This window comes from Trematomus bernacchii, unplaced genomic scaffold, assembly GCF_902827165.1.
Source record: "Trematomus bernacchii unplaced genomic scaffold, fTreBer1.1, whole genome shotgun sequence".
Lineage (NCBI taxonomy): Eukaryota > Metazoa > Chordata > Actinopteri > Perciformes > Nototheniidae > Trematomus > Trematomus bernacchii.
The window spans coordinates 17,501-35,000 of record NW_022987815.1 but is presented as its reverse complement, the minus strand read 5'-3'; the positions used below and the strand labels follow the sequence as shown (position 1 = coordinate 35,000).

The following is a 17,500-nucleotide window of genomic DNA, read 5'->3' as shown; positions in this document are numbered from 1 at the left end:
CTGCAACACACGTTACTGCAGCAGCACACGTTACTGCAGGACACGTTACTGCAGCACACGTTACTGCAGCAGCACACGTTACTGCAGCACACGTTACTACAGGACACGTTACTGCAGCACTCGTTACTGCAGGACACGTTACTGCAGCACACGTTACTGGAGCACACGTTACTGCAGCACACGTTACTGCAGCACACGTTACTGGAGCACACGTTACTGCAGGACACGTTACTGCAGCACACGTTACTGCAGCAGCACACGTTACTGCAGGACACGTTACTGCAGGACACGTTACTGCAGCACACGTTACTACAAGACACGTTACTGCAGCACACGTTACTGCAGGACACGTTACTGCAGCACACATTACTGCAGCAGCACACGTTACTGCAGGACACGTTACTGCAGCACACGTTACTGCAGCAGCACACGTTACTGCAGCACACGTTACTGCAGGACACGTTACTGCAGCACACGTTACTACAGGACACGTTACTGCAGCACTCGTTACTGCAGGACACGTTACTGCAGCAGCACACGTTACTGCAGGACACGTTACTGCAGGACACGTTACTGCAGCACACGTTACTACAAGACACGTTACTGCAGCACACGTTACTGCAGGACACGTTACTGCAGCACACATTACTGCAGCAGCACACGTTACTGCAGGACACGTTACTGCAGCACACGTTACTGCAGCAGCACACGTTACTGCAGCACACGTTACTGCAGGACACGTTACTGCAGCACACGTTACTACAGGACACGTTACTGCAGCACTCGTTACTGCAGGACACGTTACTGCAGCACACGTTACTGGAGCACACGTTACTGCAGCACACGTTACTGCAGCACACGTTACTGCAGCACACGTTACTGCAGCAGCACACATTACTGCAGCAGCACACGTTACTGCAGCACACGTTACTGCAGGACACGTTACTGCAGGACACGTTACTGCAGGACACGTTACTGCAGGACACGTTACTGCAGCACACGTTACTGCAGGACACGTTACTGCAGGACACGTTACTGCAGCACACGTTACTGCAGCACACGTTACTGCAGGACACGTTACTGCAGCAGCACACATTACTGCAGGACACGTTACTGCAACACACGTTACTGCAGCAGCACACGTTACTGCAGCAGCACACGTTACTGCAGGACACGTTACTGCAGCAGCACACGTTACTGCAGGACACGTTACTGCAACACACGTTACTGCAGCAGCACACGTTACTGCAGGACACGTTACTGCAGCACACGTTACTGCAGCACACGTTACTGCAGCACACGCTACTGCAGCACACGTTACTGCAGGACACGTTACTGCAGCACACGTTACTGCAGCAGCACACATTACTGCAGGACACGTTACTGCAGCACACGTTACTGCAGCACACGTTACTGCAGCACACGTTACTGCAGGACACGTTACTGCAGCACACGTTACTGCAGGACACGTTACTGCAGCACACGTTACTACAGGACACGTTACTGCAGCACACGTTACATCATTACAATGATTTGAATGTATAACTAAAGAGGACTTACTTAGTCTTTGCTTCATGCATGTGTTTCAGCAAGTAACAAAGAGGGAGAGATCCAGAGTCTCTTTTGACTCTAAACTGAGTCAGATTGAATTAATAGCTCATTTCCATCTGCAGGTACACAACAACACACACTAAGCACATTGCACAATGTCTGCCACACAAACTATTATAAAACAGATTACATTACAGGTCAATAAACTGGAAAAGCGTAAAGAGGGAAAGGCTTGAACAGGTCTACACAATGGAAAAGATGACGGCAAGTCTATAAATGAGAATGGACTCCTTTATCAAAAGGAGGAACGGTGTTAAAAGATACCTGGATGTAGAGCTAGTTGAAAAAGGTTGTTTTAACTTGACATGTCATGTACATTACATTACATGTCACTTGTTAGACGCTTTTATCCAAAGAGACTTACATACTCAATACTGTGGGCAATCCCCACTGGAGCACTTTGGGGTGAAGTGTCTCAGGGACACAACGACATGCTGACTGCAGTGGGGTTTGAACCTGTGCTCCCCTGATCCCAACACCAACGCACTAGTCCACTGCGCCACACGCCTTTTTACTTTATTTTATTTCATATTACTTTTAACATATTATTATTTGTCATTTGAATGGAAAAGTCCTAAGTCAGGATATGTCTTGATTTGTAGAAAATTAAATTAAAAAAAGTACAGGTCATTAAAAAAGTACATAGTACAGTTAAAATATAATGATGTGTCTCACTACAGATGCAGACATGTTCTAACTGAACTTCCAGCAGAAGATTTTCATTGCCATTTCTACACTGTAGCTTTGTGCATATGACAATACCTCTTCTCAGTTTGGTTTTGGACAACGTGCTGCCATCTAGTGTCCACAGCTCCCAGCACAGGAAGTGACAGGAAGCAGAAACCCCATCACAAATCAGACAAGACTCTTCTGTTAATAGCTTGAAGAAAAAAGACCAAAGAATATGTTGCTTTCAATGAATGATTCCCTTAAGTTACAGGTTTCAGGAAACAGTAACACAGGAAGGATGAAAGGAATATCAAAAGGTTCAAAAAGTGTCAAAATAACTATAATTTCCCAGGAAGACTAGAGGTCGAGGAATGAGAGAGTTTGGTGAGAGATATTTCCAAATCTCTGGATCAAACTCCCAGAAACCTGCAGGTTCTTATTTTAGAGATGTGTGTTTTTGTATACCTCGGGACTGTGGGAAAACAGTATTTCGATCTTTCTGTGTGTACAAACATATTTTGAGATTGTCAATAAAGTTGACTGACTTTTATTATTATTCATTAAAAAGCGCTTTAAGCATCTTACGTCATGAGAAATTGAGAAAGCTTGCACAGTGCAGAAACCCTCAATCAAACAAAGGAGACAAATCTGCATTTTGATTCTCCTTCACTCTCCCCTTGCATCACCATCTGAATCCAAAGCGTCACGTTGTGTTACCTTGCAATGTCTTAGGAGCACTTGTCTATACAGTACACCAATGAGATGATAGGAACTAAAAGCCTCAAATCTGATGTACATTAAAACATTCCTTTGAAACGTGTAGCATTACTTTGCAGGGTACGCACAACAGAAATAAATCTGTGAAAGCAGAATTTGAACACTGTTTGTGCCCCTAGTTTATTTGTTGTTTTGTCTATCTGACTGTTTTTTTATTTTACTCCAGTTGTTCTGTAAAGCGACCTTGGGTCCTGAAAGGCGCTATATACATTTAAGCTATTATTATTATTATTAAAAGGCAAAGTACTTCACAACAATTCCTACTTTTCCACGCATTCTCTGCATGATATAAGGCTGAGCTTCCCCGTGCTACCTTCATGTTCCCCATAAGGTGTGGGAGATATGAAACTTCTTGTCGTTGCATTGCCTGAATTCCTGCGCTGGCTCCTGTCGGCCTGCAGACTATTTATACAGAGAGGCCCCTCACCCTCAGGGGGACACTCTTTATGTCTTCTGATAGCACAGACACCTCAGACACAGCCAGCGTTAACTCTTTAACTCTTTCAGCTGAGGAGTGGAGACGGGAGGTAGCTGAGTACAAATACTTCATTACTGTACTTAAGTACATCTTTCTGGTATCAGTACTTTACTCCACTACTTATTTTTCTGACCACTTTCTACTTTCTACTTCTTACATGTTGAACTCAAATACCTGTACTTTCTACTTCTTACACTTTGAACACAAATACCTGTACTTTCTACTTCTTACATGTTGAACACAAATACCTGTACTTTCTACTTCTTACATGTTGAACACAAATACCTGTACTTTCTACTTCTTACATGTTGAACACAAATACCTGTACTTTCTACTTCTTACATGTTGAACACAAATACCTGTACTTTCTACTTCTTACATGTTGAACACAAATACCTGTACTTTCTACTTCTTACACTTTGAACACAAATACCTGTACTTTCTACTTCTTACATGTTGAACACAAATACCTGTACTTTCTACTTCTTACATGTTGAACACAAATACCTGTACTTTCTACTTCTTACACTTTGAACACAAATACCTGTACTTTCTACTTCTCACATGTTGAACTCAAATACCTGTACTTTCTACTTCTTACACTTTGAACACAAATACCTGTACTTTCTACTTCTCACATGTTGAACTCAAATACCTGTACTTTCTACTTCTTACACTTTGAACACAAATACCTGTACTTTCTACTTCTTACACTTTGAACACAAATACCTGTACTTTCTACTTCTTACATGTTGAACACAAATACCTGTACTTTCTACTTCTTACATGTTGAACACAAATACCTGTACTTTCTACTTCTTACATGTTGAACACAAATACCTGTACTTTCTACTTCTTACACTTTGAACACAAATACCTGTACTTTCTACTTCTCACATGTTGAACTCAAATACCTGTACTTTCTACTTCTTACATGTTGAACACAAATACCTGTACTTTCTACTTCTTACACTTTGAACACAAATACCTGTACTTTCTACTTCTTACACTTTGAACACAAATACCTGTACTTTCTACTTCTTACATGTTGAACCCAAATACCTGTACTTTCTACTTCTTACATTTTAAACACCAATATCTGTACTTTCTACTTCTTACATGTTGAACACAAATACCTGTACTTTCTACTTCTTACACTTTGAACACAAATACCTGTACTTTCTACTTCTTACATGTTGAACACCAATATCTGTACTTTCTACTTCTTACATGTTGAACACAAATACCTGTACTTTCTACTTCTTACATGTTGAACACAAATACCTGTACTTTCTACTTCTTACACTTTGAACACAAATACCTGTACTTTCTACTTCTTACACTTTGAACACAAATACCTGTACTTTCTACTTCTTACATGTTGAACACAAATACCTGTACTTTCTACTTCTTACATGTTGAACACAAATACCTGTACTTTCTACTTCTTACACTTTGAACACAAATACCTGTACTTTCTACTTCTTACATGTTGAACTCAAATACCTGTACTTTCTACTTCTTACATGTTGAACACAAATACCTGTACTTTCTACTTCTTACATGTTGAACACAAATACCTGTACTTTCTACTTCTTACATGTTGAACACAAATACCTGTACTTTCTACTTCTTACATGTTGAACACAAATACCTGTACTTTCTACTTCTTACATGTTGAACACAAATACCTGTACTTTCTACTTCTTACATTTTAAACACCAATATCTGTACTTCTACTTGAGTAAAGGATGTGTGTACTTCTGTCATCTCTGACAGTATTTGTTTCTGTGTTTGTACTCGTAGAAAATATGTTTGTGTACTTGTAAAGCCTAAGCTGAATTAGTCTCTGAAACATGATGTATTAGAAAAATGTTTGTTTGATAGATACGTTGTTTATTTGCAAAACCTAATGCACTAGTTTGTAGATGGAGTTTTGTATTTGCAAACCACATTGTGTTTGTTTGTGAATCATGAGGCGTTTGTAGAACTTGTTCAGTTTGTTTGTACGGCAGGAATTTACGGGTTAAAGGAACATGACTTTAGGGAACATCACAAGTTCCCAAAAGATACCACATGTGTCAGGGGGGAGTTGAGTGCAATGGGTATAAATAAATGCACAAGATATCCAAACTTTAAATAGATTTCTAATAATACAGTGACTGAATAAAGTGTGGCTACAAGACGGAGCAATTCTGAATATCAGCGTCTGTGAAGTGAAGTCAATACAGAAGAGCCTTGAAACTGCATTATCTCTAACATCCAGCAGGGGGCCACTCAGATTGTATAGAAGTCTATGAGAAAATGTTCCTACTTATCTCTTGATTTATTACCTCAGTAAACATTTCAATTATGAGTTCAAGGTCTCGATCTCTAGCTTTAAGTAGGGATGGGTATCGAGAACCGGTACTAAGTCAGTACCAGTACCTGATTGGACGATATTGGTATACCGTTAAGCCGCTGGACAAACGGTGCTGCTATCGGTATATGAATTACGCTGCTTCCTTAGTTTAAACAATTCTGGTTGGTTGGGAACCCTCATCCCATGTGACGTATCCGGTTTGAGTACTACTCTGATTGGCCACTGTGAATGCCACTCGACATCTCTCCTAACAGCGCTGTTATTATTGTGAGACTCCCGGGGGCAGACCATAGCAGGGGCAGACCATAGCAGGGGCAGACCATAGCAGGGGCAGACCATAGCAGGGGCAGACCATAGCAGGGGCAGACCATAGCAGGGGCAGACCATAGCAGGGGCAGACCATAGCAGGGGCAGACCATAGCAGGGGCAGACCATAGCAGGGGCAGACCATAGCAGGGGCAGACCATAGCAGGGGCAGACCATAGCAGGGGCAGACCATAGCAGGGGCAGACCATAGCAGGGCAGACCATAGCAGGGGCAGACGCAACATCTTGCTAGAAACAGCGTCTCAAGGCTTCTTAACATTTAACAACCTATTAATGATGCATACCCACTTAATGGGAAAAACTCAGCTAACAGACGATATGAACCATTTTACCTACACGGAACAGAAGTCCAACACCAAGAGTCTAAATCAAGGCTAACGGGGCTATTGAAAAAGTTACATTAAAAAATAAATTACAATAAAATGGCTGTTTAATCTTCACATCATGTAATCATGTCTATAATTTTGAGCACCAAATTATTGAAAAGTATCGATGAGCAGTATCGGTATCGGTATCGATACTATCCTAACGATACCCATCCCTAGCTTTAAGTCCTCACAGTTGTCTGTGTTTCATCTAACAACTTTAACCCTTTGTGTTTTCACTTCATTCAAGTTCATTGTAACTAAGAAGGTGGCGAATACAAACTAAAAAAGCAAGGGTGACAGCTACAGTATGTCGACGGCTAAAACTCATGGCCAAAAAACTAAGATGGTTACGGTCAAGAACCAAGATGGTGCTGCATCTATGTTGACAGCTAGAAACTATGATGAGGACTTCCTCCTTTTCGTCCTCAAACACCCACACCACGTGTCTTTTGATTTCACCAATATAAGTAGAATCTTCTTTGTATTTTGTATTTTATCTACATTTAAAGTGGACCTATCATGCTATATTTGAATAATATAGTGTAGGGCCATACCTATATAAGGTATATTTATACTTTTTTTTTTTCAAAATACCAAACAGATCATGCATTTTAGCCATGCCTCATTTTGCTCAATTTGCACTTTTTTAGCTCTGTTTTAGCAAGGGCAGATTCAGTGAGAACAGCACCACCTACAGGCCTGGCATATGTACTACAGCGTCTCCAGCGCTTTCGAACAGCAATGGCCGTGGCTGTCTCCTCCTGATTGGTGGAGTTGGCCCAATAGCCGTAGCGCCACCGTCCTGACGTCAGGACAGTGTTCAAATCTGGATCAGTTTTTATCAGATCCGTTGCAGCCCCTTTTTTAGAGATTTGGGTATGGAGGAAAATAGAGAGGGTTGTGTTTTCTGACACTTGGTGAGTTCCCTGGAACACCGGGGACACATATTCATGTAGAAAAGACGTACACAAGTGCATTTTGCATGATAGGTCCCCTTTAAGTAACCTCAATTGTGTTGTTAATGTTGTGATAAATATAATTTAATTCCAATTTAATATCAATCATGGCAGACATATTTGTTAACTTTAATGTGCAAATAATATAAGTATTATTTTAATGTGCAAATGCTGTAATCTGTTTTTTTCACCTTTCTACTAGAACCATTGGCAACAGCTAGCATCTCAACAGCTAGCATCTCAACAGCTAGCATCTCAACAGCTAGCATCTCAACAGCTAGCATCTCAACAGCTAGCATCTCAACAGCTAGCATCTCAACAGCTAGCATCTCAACAGCAAGCATCTCAACAGCTAGCATCTCAACAGCTAGCATCTCAACAACTGAATACCCCGATAAATAAAGCAAAGAAAATGCAACTCTTGTCTCCTGGTGGTTTGTGGCTCCAGTTTGAACATTCATCTCCAACGGTGAGAGCTAAAAACACAAGAAGGCAACGATCAAAAGCGAAGATGGTGACGGTGAAAAAAGTCAAGATTGTGACGCTATTGCGACGGTAATAATGGAGAGGGTGATAGCAACAACCAAAACCAAGATTTAAAACCTTAGTCCACAGAACAATAGATGACGTCACGATGACTATGCCAACTTACTTATATAAGCATTTCAGTGTATTGACAAAGATTAAGACGGCAATGGTCTGCTGCAGAGACACCATTTAAAAGCAATTCATATAGACAGTATGAGAAACACTGAAATGACGGATCATTATTCCCTGCAGGCTGAAATGAGGCGTTAAATATCCGTGGTCAGGTATGTGTAGTAAACAGCGTGTTGACGGAGATGTGAGCTGACAGGTCCAGAAACAAGAGAGCAGAGTATTTATAGTGTCCTCATGGAGAGTGCTGTAACACTTCATCCTGGTTCATATCATTCTGGCTCAGGTAGCAGGGTGGAAGTCCCCGTTAAACTGAAACCAGGTAAACAGCAATATTCTCTTTACCTCAGCACTTTGTATCTGGTTAGTGAGTCATTTACTTATTCATTATTGAGCTTGAGACTCTGTTAGCAGGATGGTGCCTGACCAGAGGCCTGTACTACGAAGCCGGTTCAACCTAACCTGGATATGTTTGAGTTAGCCGGTTGGCCTAATCCAAAACATACGCGCTCTCGCTAAACGGTCCTACGACGCTGGGTATCAAGTGGATCGCTCAAGCCAGCCGTGTCCTATCTAGTTAGGTGCGCGTTCACATGAAAGGGGTGGTATTTGGAGCATTCGACCAATCACAAACATGGACAAGCGTACTGACAGCGCAGCGTCATACTTCCTGAATGAAAAGTCAACTTTAATATTAGTCAAATATGAAGAAGTTAAACTTTAAACATCCATGACTTAAACACTTTATCCAGGATCAAAGCCACATAGCTGCACCTGCAAGGTGAATACAGCTGGTAACAGAAAAAGCGTTTGAATGCGTACATTAACAGGTTTATGATATCACTGCCCCGTCTAAGACACGATCTGACTTTCATTACATTTGACTCGAGTGTTTCGTCAACTTAATGTGTTGCTTAAAATAATACTTCTGCATCCAGTATGTGACACTGTGAGTGTTGCACGGCCAGATACGGCTCAGCTGACTCAGATAAGGAGATATATGATACATTATGATGTGATATGATATGAATGATAATGGGACACATCGACGTCTGCACTCACAGTGCCGCGGACTGTACTTAATGTTACTCTGATCCGGTTACTTATGTCGTGGCAGATATTTAAGTAAGCTTTCTTAACGCTAATATTATAATAGTCAGATTGCTCTGAAGATGGGAGGGGATATTCTATTAATGTTCACGTTCACACAGTCAGTTGATTTTTGCCGGCCGTCTTTCCTGCAACGGCAGTTTTTCTGTATTTCCTCTATCCTGTAATATGACTTGATCGCTTTAAACTCCGCACACGGAGCTCTGATTGGTCAGCAGGCGGTGCTTTCACTGAGTTGATCTCTTAGCCTGCAACCTAACCTGCTCCCGAGGAGGCTAGCCGCTCAGCATAAGTTACCATGGAGATCTAGCTCGCTAAAAAGAGAACCAGCGTCGTAGGACCGGAAAGCCCGAGTTTTCCCTGAAGTCAGCTCAGAGAACATCCGGCTTCGTAGTACAGGCCTCAGAGTGATTCAGCAGGAAAACACTTGATATTTTCCTAGAAATCAATGTTTACAAAGTGGAACTTCACTTAAATAACAAAAAGACGGATTTCATTTCACTTTCTCTTTGTCTAATCTAAGCATTTAGGCAGTTAAGATTTTATTGACCCACTTTCTAAGATCTCTACCTCCTCCTGAATCAAGCAGACGTAATTGTGTTTGAATAATAAAATGACATCAACAGCTCCTCCTGGTATTTGTTCACCTGCACAGGTATCAGAGTGGAGTTCCCTGTTAATCTGAAGCCAGGTGCCTTGCCCGTCAACACGCCACTAACCCCCCCCCCCCCCTGCATCACCTTATCTCTACAGCTGGTCAACATCACTGACACAGCTCTGTTCACACTGAGGGTCAGCACATTCCTGCACCATGCATATGGAGGACCAGAGCTGCCATCGTTATACATACAACTAAATAAATACATGTTTCTATTTCTGTGCATATTTATTTATTTATAAATTAACCTGCCCATTTTATTTTTAATAATGAAGGCTTTTATTTTACAAAATGTATATTTTTCTGTATTACAAACTTAACCTGTCCAAAACATATTTCTGCTGATGCAAACTGAACATTCACTACTGCTGCTTTGCACAATTAATAAAAGCACTTCATTGACTTTTATGATTACAGGATATGCAATGTGTTTATTGTACATTGAGCGCTATCAGCTTCTTTTTGGCCCCACATCAGGTCATATTTCAGCAGCTAACGCATCACAAGGAGGGGTTTCTTTCTGTGGGATGATGAGCTGCTCAGCAAAGTGACTTTCCACGGTCACAGACTCATGACGTGTGCAGCAGGAAATCACAGAATGATGGAAAGGCAAATGATTGGCTGACCTCTTCACTAAAACAACAGCAGTCTCCACCAGTAAGAAAAGGGGAGTAGGAAATGATCCAAACTTGTTTTGTGATACTGTAGATTTGACATGTTGTGTTAACAGACAGGTGCTCAGTTCATGCCTCAGCCCCGATCACTACATGTTTGACTCCAACATAACAACGTAAAGTTTCATATGAGAGACAAAGCTTCCTTTCTAACTCACATTTAATGCTGAAAGTGTTGCATGTATCATGGTAGTGGTACGCATCATGTCAGCAGATTCTCACCAACACACAGCCGGATTGAAATATGATCTCACCAAATCAACCAGGACATATTCTAACGTTGGAGCCATTAAAGTGTCCAGGAAAGTGGAAATGGAAGATAGTGTGAAACCAGCCAGAGCCTCTCACAGGGTTCACCTTCTGTGTCTGTGTGATCTCTGCACATCACATGCAGAGATCACACAGACACAGACCAAGGTTCATCTCTGGAACAACGACAACTAGCAGAAGCTAACAATCCCACTTTATCTGCCTTTCTCTAAGGCGCCGTTTACACGAGGAGAAAACTGCTTGTATCTGCATAGTTTCGCGTGCGTATAGCCCTATTATTTACACGAGGCCGATAGAAACTGACCCCACAAACAATAACGGGTCCCAAGGTGGATAGATTTGCAAACGAAACGCTCTGGGGGGTCAACCGAGTCCGTGTAATCACCTCTATACGAATATTTCCTGGAAAAATAGGATAGCCCCGCCTCTCCCCACCTCTCCTGCTCACTGCTGTAGCAACTATCAAAAATAGCTGTGTTAATTAAACGCACAAGGGGTTCTTGAATGAAATAATATTATAAAAGGCAAACCAGAATTGTTAACGCCCAATATACTCCTTAAACAAAATAAACAGAGTCAGATTTCATGCATTGATCCATTATATTGACAAAGGTGCATCTCACCCGGTGTTTGTAGAGAATATCTCTCTTTCTGAGCCGTCCTCTCGATGCAATATCCACAGATTCGGTTTCTTGGTTTCTTTCAGTTAACTTCCCCGTTGCATTTATCCATATGCTGAGGAAATGACTATATCCCGCTGAATACCAGCAATCGCCACACACACTGACTTCCTCCTGTCAGTAGCTACTGCTAGTGCTACTGCTACTGACCATGCTACAGATATTAGTGCAAAAATATACAGCTCCTCTACCACAACCATCAGCAACAACAGATTCGGTTTCTTTCAGTTTCTTTCAGTTTCAGTTTCAGGGCTTAAACAGAAGGGTAGCCATGGCAACATTGCTGCGGGGCTGCTCCAGCCTGCTCTTCTTCGCGGCTTTTGGTGTATTTTGGCGGAAGTTACAGCGCCACTTACAGTCCCAGCATATGTACTACAGCGTTTCCAGCGGCCTCGTTTAAACAGACACGTTAAATGAAACAAATGCATGTGAACGGAAGACTTTTTTGAATACGCATACTGTGCATAAACGCAAACGGTCCCGTGTGAGCGGGGCCTAAATCTCCCAACAACCTTCTCAATACAGAGTGTCTCCTGCATCCTCCAGCCATCCAACTATCCTCCCGTCGGTTTGCAGATTATTGAAATGCTCTGTGGATCTTCAGCTCATGGGCTTAGTCTGGAGAACCCAGTCTGTATGGTGAACATGTGAAACTCAACCGAGAAGAGACGGCTCAGATACTGCCAGCATCAGCTGCATAAAAAAACAACGTGTTCAATGTTTGCTGTGATATATTTACTCAAATTACATCAAATCTAAAATGACAGTTGATCTCTGAACCGCAGCAGCTTTACATGACAGCGGAACAAAGACTATTTACTAAGAAAAACAAAAACCACAGGAACTTGAATTTGTATTCTTGCACAAAATATATAAGTTTAAGCATTTCCTATGACCCGTGTCCTTTCATCTCAGATGCATCAATCAGAGGATGGTACAGTATAATACCCAACGATATACAGACTAAATATGTATTTTCTCTCGTTCGTTCTATTAACATCAGCATGAGACATTCATCATGGAAGCAGCTGTTAGGGTTAGGGTTAGGTTGGGGGAAAGAATCCGATAACCAGAATCTGATTACACGTAGAGCTCTGGCCATCCGGGGACCGCCATCGGTGTTAAAGTTGGGGCTTCCTGTGCCGTCAAAGTTGTTTTTAGTTTAGTCGTACATACAACCTGCCTTACATTATACACATCATCAGTAGTGGTTCATCAGATCATTGAATGAACCCATCACTAGACATTCTCCCTGAAGGTGGGTCCTGCAGAGAATGATCAGTGCATTGTGTATTTGTAATCATGTTGCCTGTTCTTTTTCTTCCCAGCTATGTGTGTGCTCAGTGCAGCGTCACAGAGGACTGAGCAGGAGAGGGAGGCAGCGGGCTCTTTATAGAGATGTGGGAGTGGCCTAATCGGCTGGATATCCACGTGTTCCCACCGAAAATATATGACATGTTTCCAAACTAGAGCAATGATGAAGAGTCAAGATCTTCTTCCACCAAGATAAATGATCCACGCTGCATGTCCTCTGGCTCTCGGTTTGTTTCAGGAATCATTTAAAGATCTCACTGATTATATCTATACTTTCTTCTTCTTCCGACGGCTTCAACAGCAGCTGCTACTCAGCGCTGAAGAGTTTCTACTTTTCGATCTTCTTATTTATCGTACTTTGCGTCTTCAAACGTATCGGCGTTTTTTATTATTGTTTGCGTTTTTCACTGAACATTTCCCCTGACTCTGATTGAGGGTCTTCATGCCCTGTCTCATGTAGGGCTGTGCGATTATGGCAAAAATCATAATCACGATTATTTGGGTCAATAATTGATATCACGATTATTAAATACGATTATTCATTGACTTTGAAAACATCCATTTATTGAACTTTAAAACAAATACAGATAATAATTTGAACAGTATCTTTTTAACTGTTGATTACCCTGAACGTATAATTCAACTGAAAAACCAATACAAAAATAAATGATACATTTAAATAAATAATATCAAAATAATAAATACCAATAAACAAGATCAACAAATATTTTGGAGCACACTTCCACAAGCTACTAAACATATGATAAATATGATAAATACAAATAAATGAGACCAAAATTAATTAGATCAAATATCACAACCTAGCAAAGCAAAATAATTGTTTTTCGATTATGTTGTTTTCGTAATTGTGGCAGGCCAAAATCGTGATTGCGATTAAAATACGATTAATTGCACAGCCCTAGTCTCATGAATCACAATCCTTTCTGTTGATCTTCAGCTCTGAGTCTGCACTGTCAGGAGAACCCAGTCTGAGTGGTGAGCATGAGGAACTCACTCCTCAGAGACTACCAGCATCAGCTGAACAAAACAAGGTCTTCAATCCTTGCTGTATTTGCTCAAATGTCTGAGCCACAGGAGCCGTGCGCACACAGCGGAGCAAAGACTATTAACTAACGTGGCGATAAAGAGATCTCAGGAACTTATAACAGAACAGATATGAATGTAAGCACTCTCAATGATCCATGTCTATTCAGTTATGGCTTGATGCTTCCCCTCGTAAATCACAAAGCTTTCAGGAGCTCAAACCCTCCTACTCAAACACTGAAAGGACCGTATATATAAAAAGAAAGCCCCTATCTTAGCGTCTGAGGACTCTGATGTCTGGGGAGTCATGGAGTGAGTGATAAAGGGATGGAGGAAGGGATGGAGGACAAAGTGACACAAACACTGAAAAGACGTTATATAAAAAGCCCCTACCTGACGAGAGGGGGGGGGTTTCCTGTGACTCTGCACTCCAGACGGATGGGGCTCCCCTCGGCCACCTCCTGGCTCTTCAGTTTCTGCAGGAAACAGGGGGGGGTCAGCGGGATCTGAGATGGAGCAGCAGAGGGGGGGGTGATGGAGGTGGTGGTGGTGGTACACTGGAGGAGCGTCAGGACCCCCTGCTGGCTCGCTGGGATGCTCCTCCTCCTGCTGGTGGGAAGAAGTGGCAAACACGTTGTTACTGGACTTAAGTAATAAAGACTTCATTTTTGCTTTTGCTGTTCCTCCAACGTGTGCAGCAGGAAATCACAGAACGGTGGGAAGGCAAATGATTGGATGACTTCTTCACTAAAACAACAGTAATCTCCAGCAGTAAGGAAAGGGGAGTAGGAGATTATCAGACAGGTGCTCAGTTCATGCCTCAGCCCCGATCACCAGATGTTTGACTCCAACATATCAACGTAAAGTTTCATATGAGAGTCAAAGCTTCCTGGATGCTAAAAAGTATACATTACGAAGCTCATACTTCTTTTCTTTTACTTGAGTGAAGAAGTTTAGTCAGTACTTCTACTTTGAGTATTTTTAAACACGAGTGTTGGGAGAATCCTGAATGTCCTCTTCCAACATGAGAGTAACATGATAACAAAGGTATCCCAACTGTAGCTGTGAACATGACAGGATGTGTGATTACCTAGAAGAGCATCAGGACTGTTTGAGGCATATGATAGCTATGTGATTAACATGATGATTCAGCCTCTATGGAGATAGACATATGACAAGCATGCTCATTTCTGACGTGGAGCTAATCTGAAGTAAACATTGAATACTGCTTTCTATTCCTCCATCTTGTGACTGTGTAACTCCCTCTCTTGGATATCAGCATGTGAAGGACACTGTTCAGGAACTAGTTGATGCTCTGTATGTGATGACTACTTCCATTCTGGAGAGGATCAGAGATACATGGATCCTGAGATTGAAGCTCAAGCCGGGGACCAGGGAGATGTTTCTAACAAAGAGTATCTGTACTTCTACTTGAGTAAAGGATGTGTGTACTTTTGCCGTCTCCTCCTCCTGGTGATGCTCCTCCTCCTCCTCCTCCAGGCGGGGGTTTTGAGGAGGAGCGGTTGTCTGTTTTTGTCCGTGGGGGGTCAGGTACCCGCTGTCCGGAGAGGAGGCGTCGTCCTCCTGGTGGGCGGAGCCTCTGAAGATGGAGGACAGCTCCTCGATGAAGGTGGCGGCGCGGCTGCAGAACTCTGATGTCGACGCCGCGCGGTCGTTTAGCTCCAGACCTTCATGAAGGAGGCGGGGCTTATCCTGTTTATAGACGGGGGGCAAGGGTTTGAGACGGGGGGTGGGCTTCTCCACCTCTCTGGACGTGTGTTTAATGAGGGGCGGGGCTTCAGATGCTGCACCATCACCTTCAGATGGAGAGGAAGCTTTAGTTTGGGGGTTTTCAGCAGTTTTGGAGGATTCTGGGTCCTCTAATGTTCCCCCGAAGGCCTCCAGGGCCAGGTCCAGGCTGCGGTGGATCTCCTCTGCACTCAGGAAGGCCGTGAGGTCAGCGAACCCCCCCTCCAGCTCTGGGTCCAGGTGCGGGCCCCCCCCCCTCAGAGGACGCCTCGGGCGGGTTCCAGCTCCCGTCCTGCATCCTGAAACACAGAGAGAGGCTGGTGTTAACATCATTCAAAAAATCACTCAAAGCCCTGTTCACTTAAAAACACGAGTTCAATGTTGAGCTATAAAAAAAACTACAGCACGGTCACATGACTTCACGTCACCACCGCTAAGCTAAAGGAGGCTAATGCTGGGCTATAAAGGAACTACAGCACGGTCACATGACTTCACGTCACCACCGCTAAGCTAAAGGAGGCTAATGTTGGGCTATAAAGGAACTACAGCACGGTCACATGACTTCACGTCAACACCGCTAAGCTAAAGGTGGCTAACGTTGGGCTATAAAGGAACTACAGCACGGTCACATGACTTCACGTCACCACCGCTAAGCTAAAGGTGGCTAACGTTGGGCTATAAAGGAACTACAGCACGGTCACATGACTTCACGTCACCACCGCTAAGCTAAAGGTGGCTAATGTTGGGCTATAAAGGAACTACAGCACGGTCACATGACTTCATGTCACCACCGCTAAGCTAAAGGAGGCTAATGTTGGCTAAAATCATGTATCTATCTATAACCAACCCAGTCTCACGGCATTTTGTGTTATTAGTCACGAAATTAATTTAATCTATTGATTCGTGTTCACCAACACGATTTTCACCTTTTTTTCGTGTCACACAGAACGATTTGAAAAGCAATGTATTTCTATTGGTAGTATGTTTCGTGCCTGCAACACGTCTTTTTGTCCGGTCGGGTCTTGGAAGACCAGAAGCTGTGTGGTTCATAAACACATGTTCTTACTCAATATCTTACCCTAAGCCTAACCCTATCCCTTTATTTTAAATTGTATAATGTCTGAGTTTTGTTGCCGTCAGTGATGAAAAGAAATGTCTCAGAGCCTCAGAATACTGACATCTGTATTTTATGTCATCTTTTTTTCCTTCTAATTTGTTATTATTTGGTGCAGGCACGAAACATACTACCAATATAAATACATTGCTTCTAAAATCGTTCTGTGTGACACGAAAAAAATGGCGAAATCGTGTTGGTGAACACGAATCAATAGATTAATTTCGTGACTATAACACGAAATGCCGTGAGACTGTGTTGCAATAACATATAAACACAAAGACTTGATGTGTTTTAGTGTTGTAAACTCTTGTTATTGTTGTTGAATGTCCTCTCTTGTTATTTACACTAATGTTTATAACTTAACAGTGTTGTTATTCACTGCTTCCAGCCTGAGGACTACAGCTGTGCTTCAAGCTAACTCTGGTAAATGCTAAGAAGCTGTGCTAATAAATAGTTCCCATATCATGTGTATTTATATTGACATGTGTTATAGTGTAGCATGTTGTTGCTGCTGGAGACACTCGTCTGACGCAGAGCGACTCTCATGGCGTCCTGCAGACCGGCTGTTGTTATTTTTAATCCCCAGGGCTATGTTTCACAGCAGCAATGCAGACACACACACACACACACAGGTACTACTCTTACTAGACACACACAGACAGACACACACACACACACAC

At 42.4% G+C, this 17,500-nt stretch overlaps 1 protein-coding gene across 1 annotated transcript in view; it reads right to left on the bottom strand.

Moving 5' to 3' along the window:
- Positions 1-17,500, bottom strand: part of LOC117498798 (palladin-like) — a 58,278-nt gene that overhangs the window by 38,068 nt on the left and 2,710 nt on the right. The window contains exons 3-4 of the mRNA XM_034150945.1: positions 15,407-16,002; positions 14,348-14,563 (exon numbers count right to left, since the gene is read on the bottom strand). Of these exons, the coding sequence (XP_034006836.1) occupies positions 14,348-14,563; positions 15,407-16,002 (812 nt within the window). The remainder of the gene's footprint in view (positions 1-14,347; positions 14,564-15,406; positions 16,003-17,500) is intronic.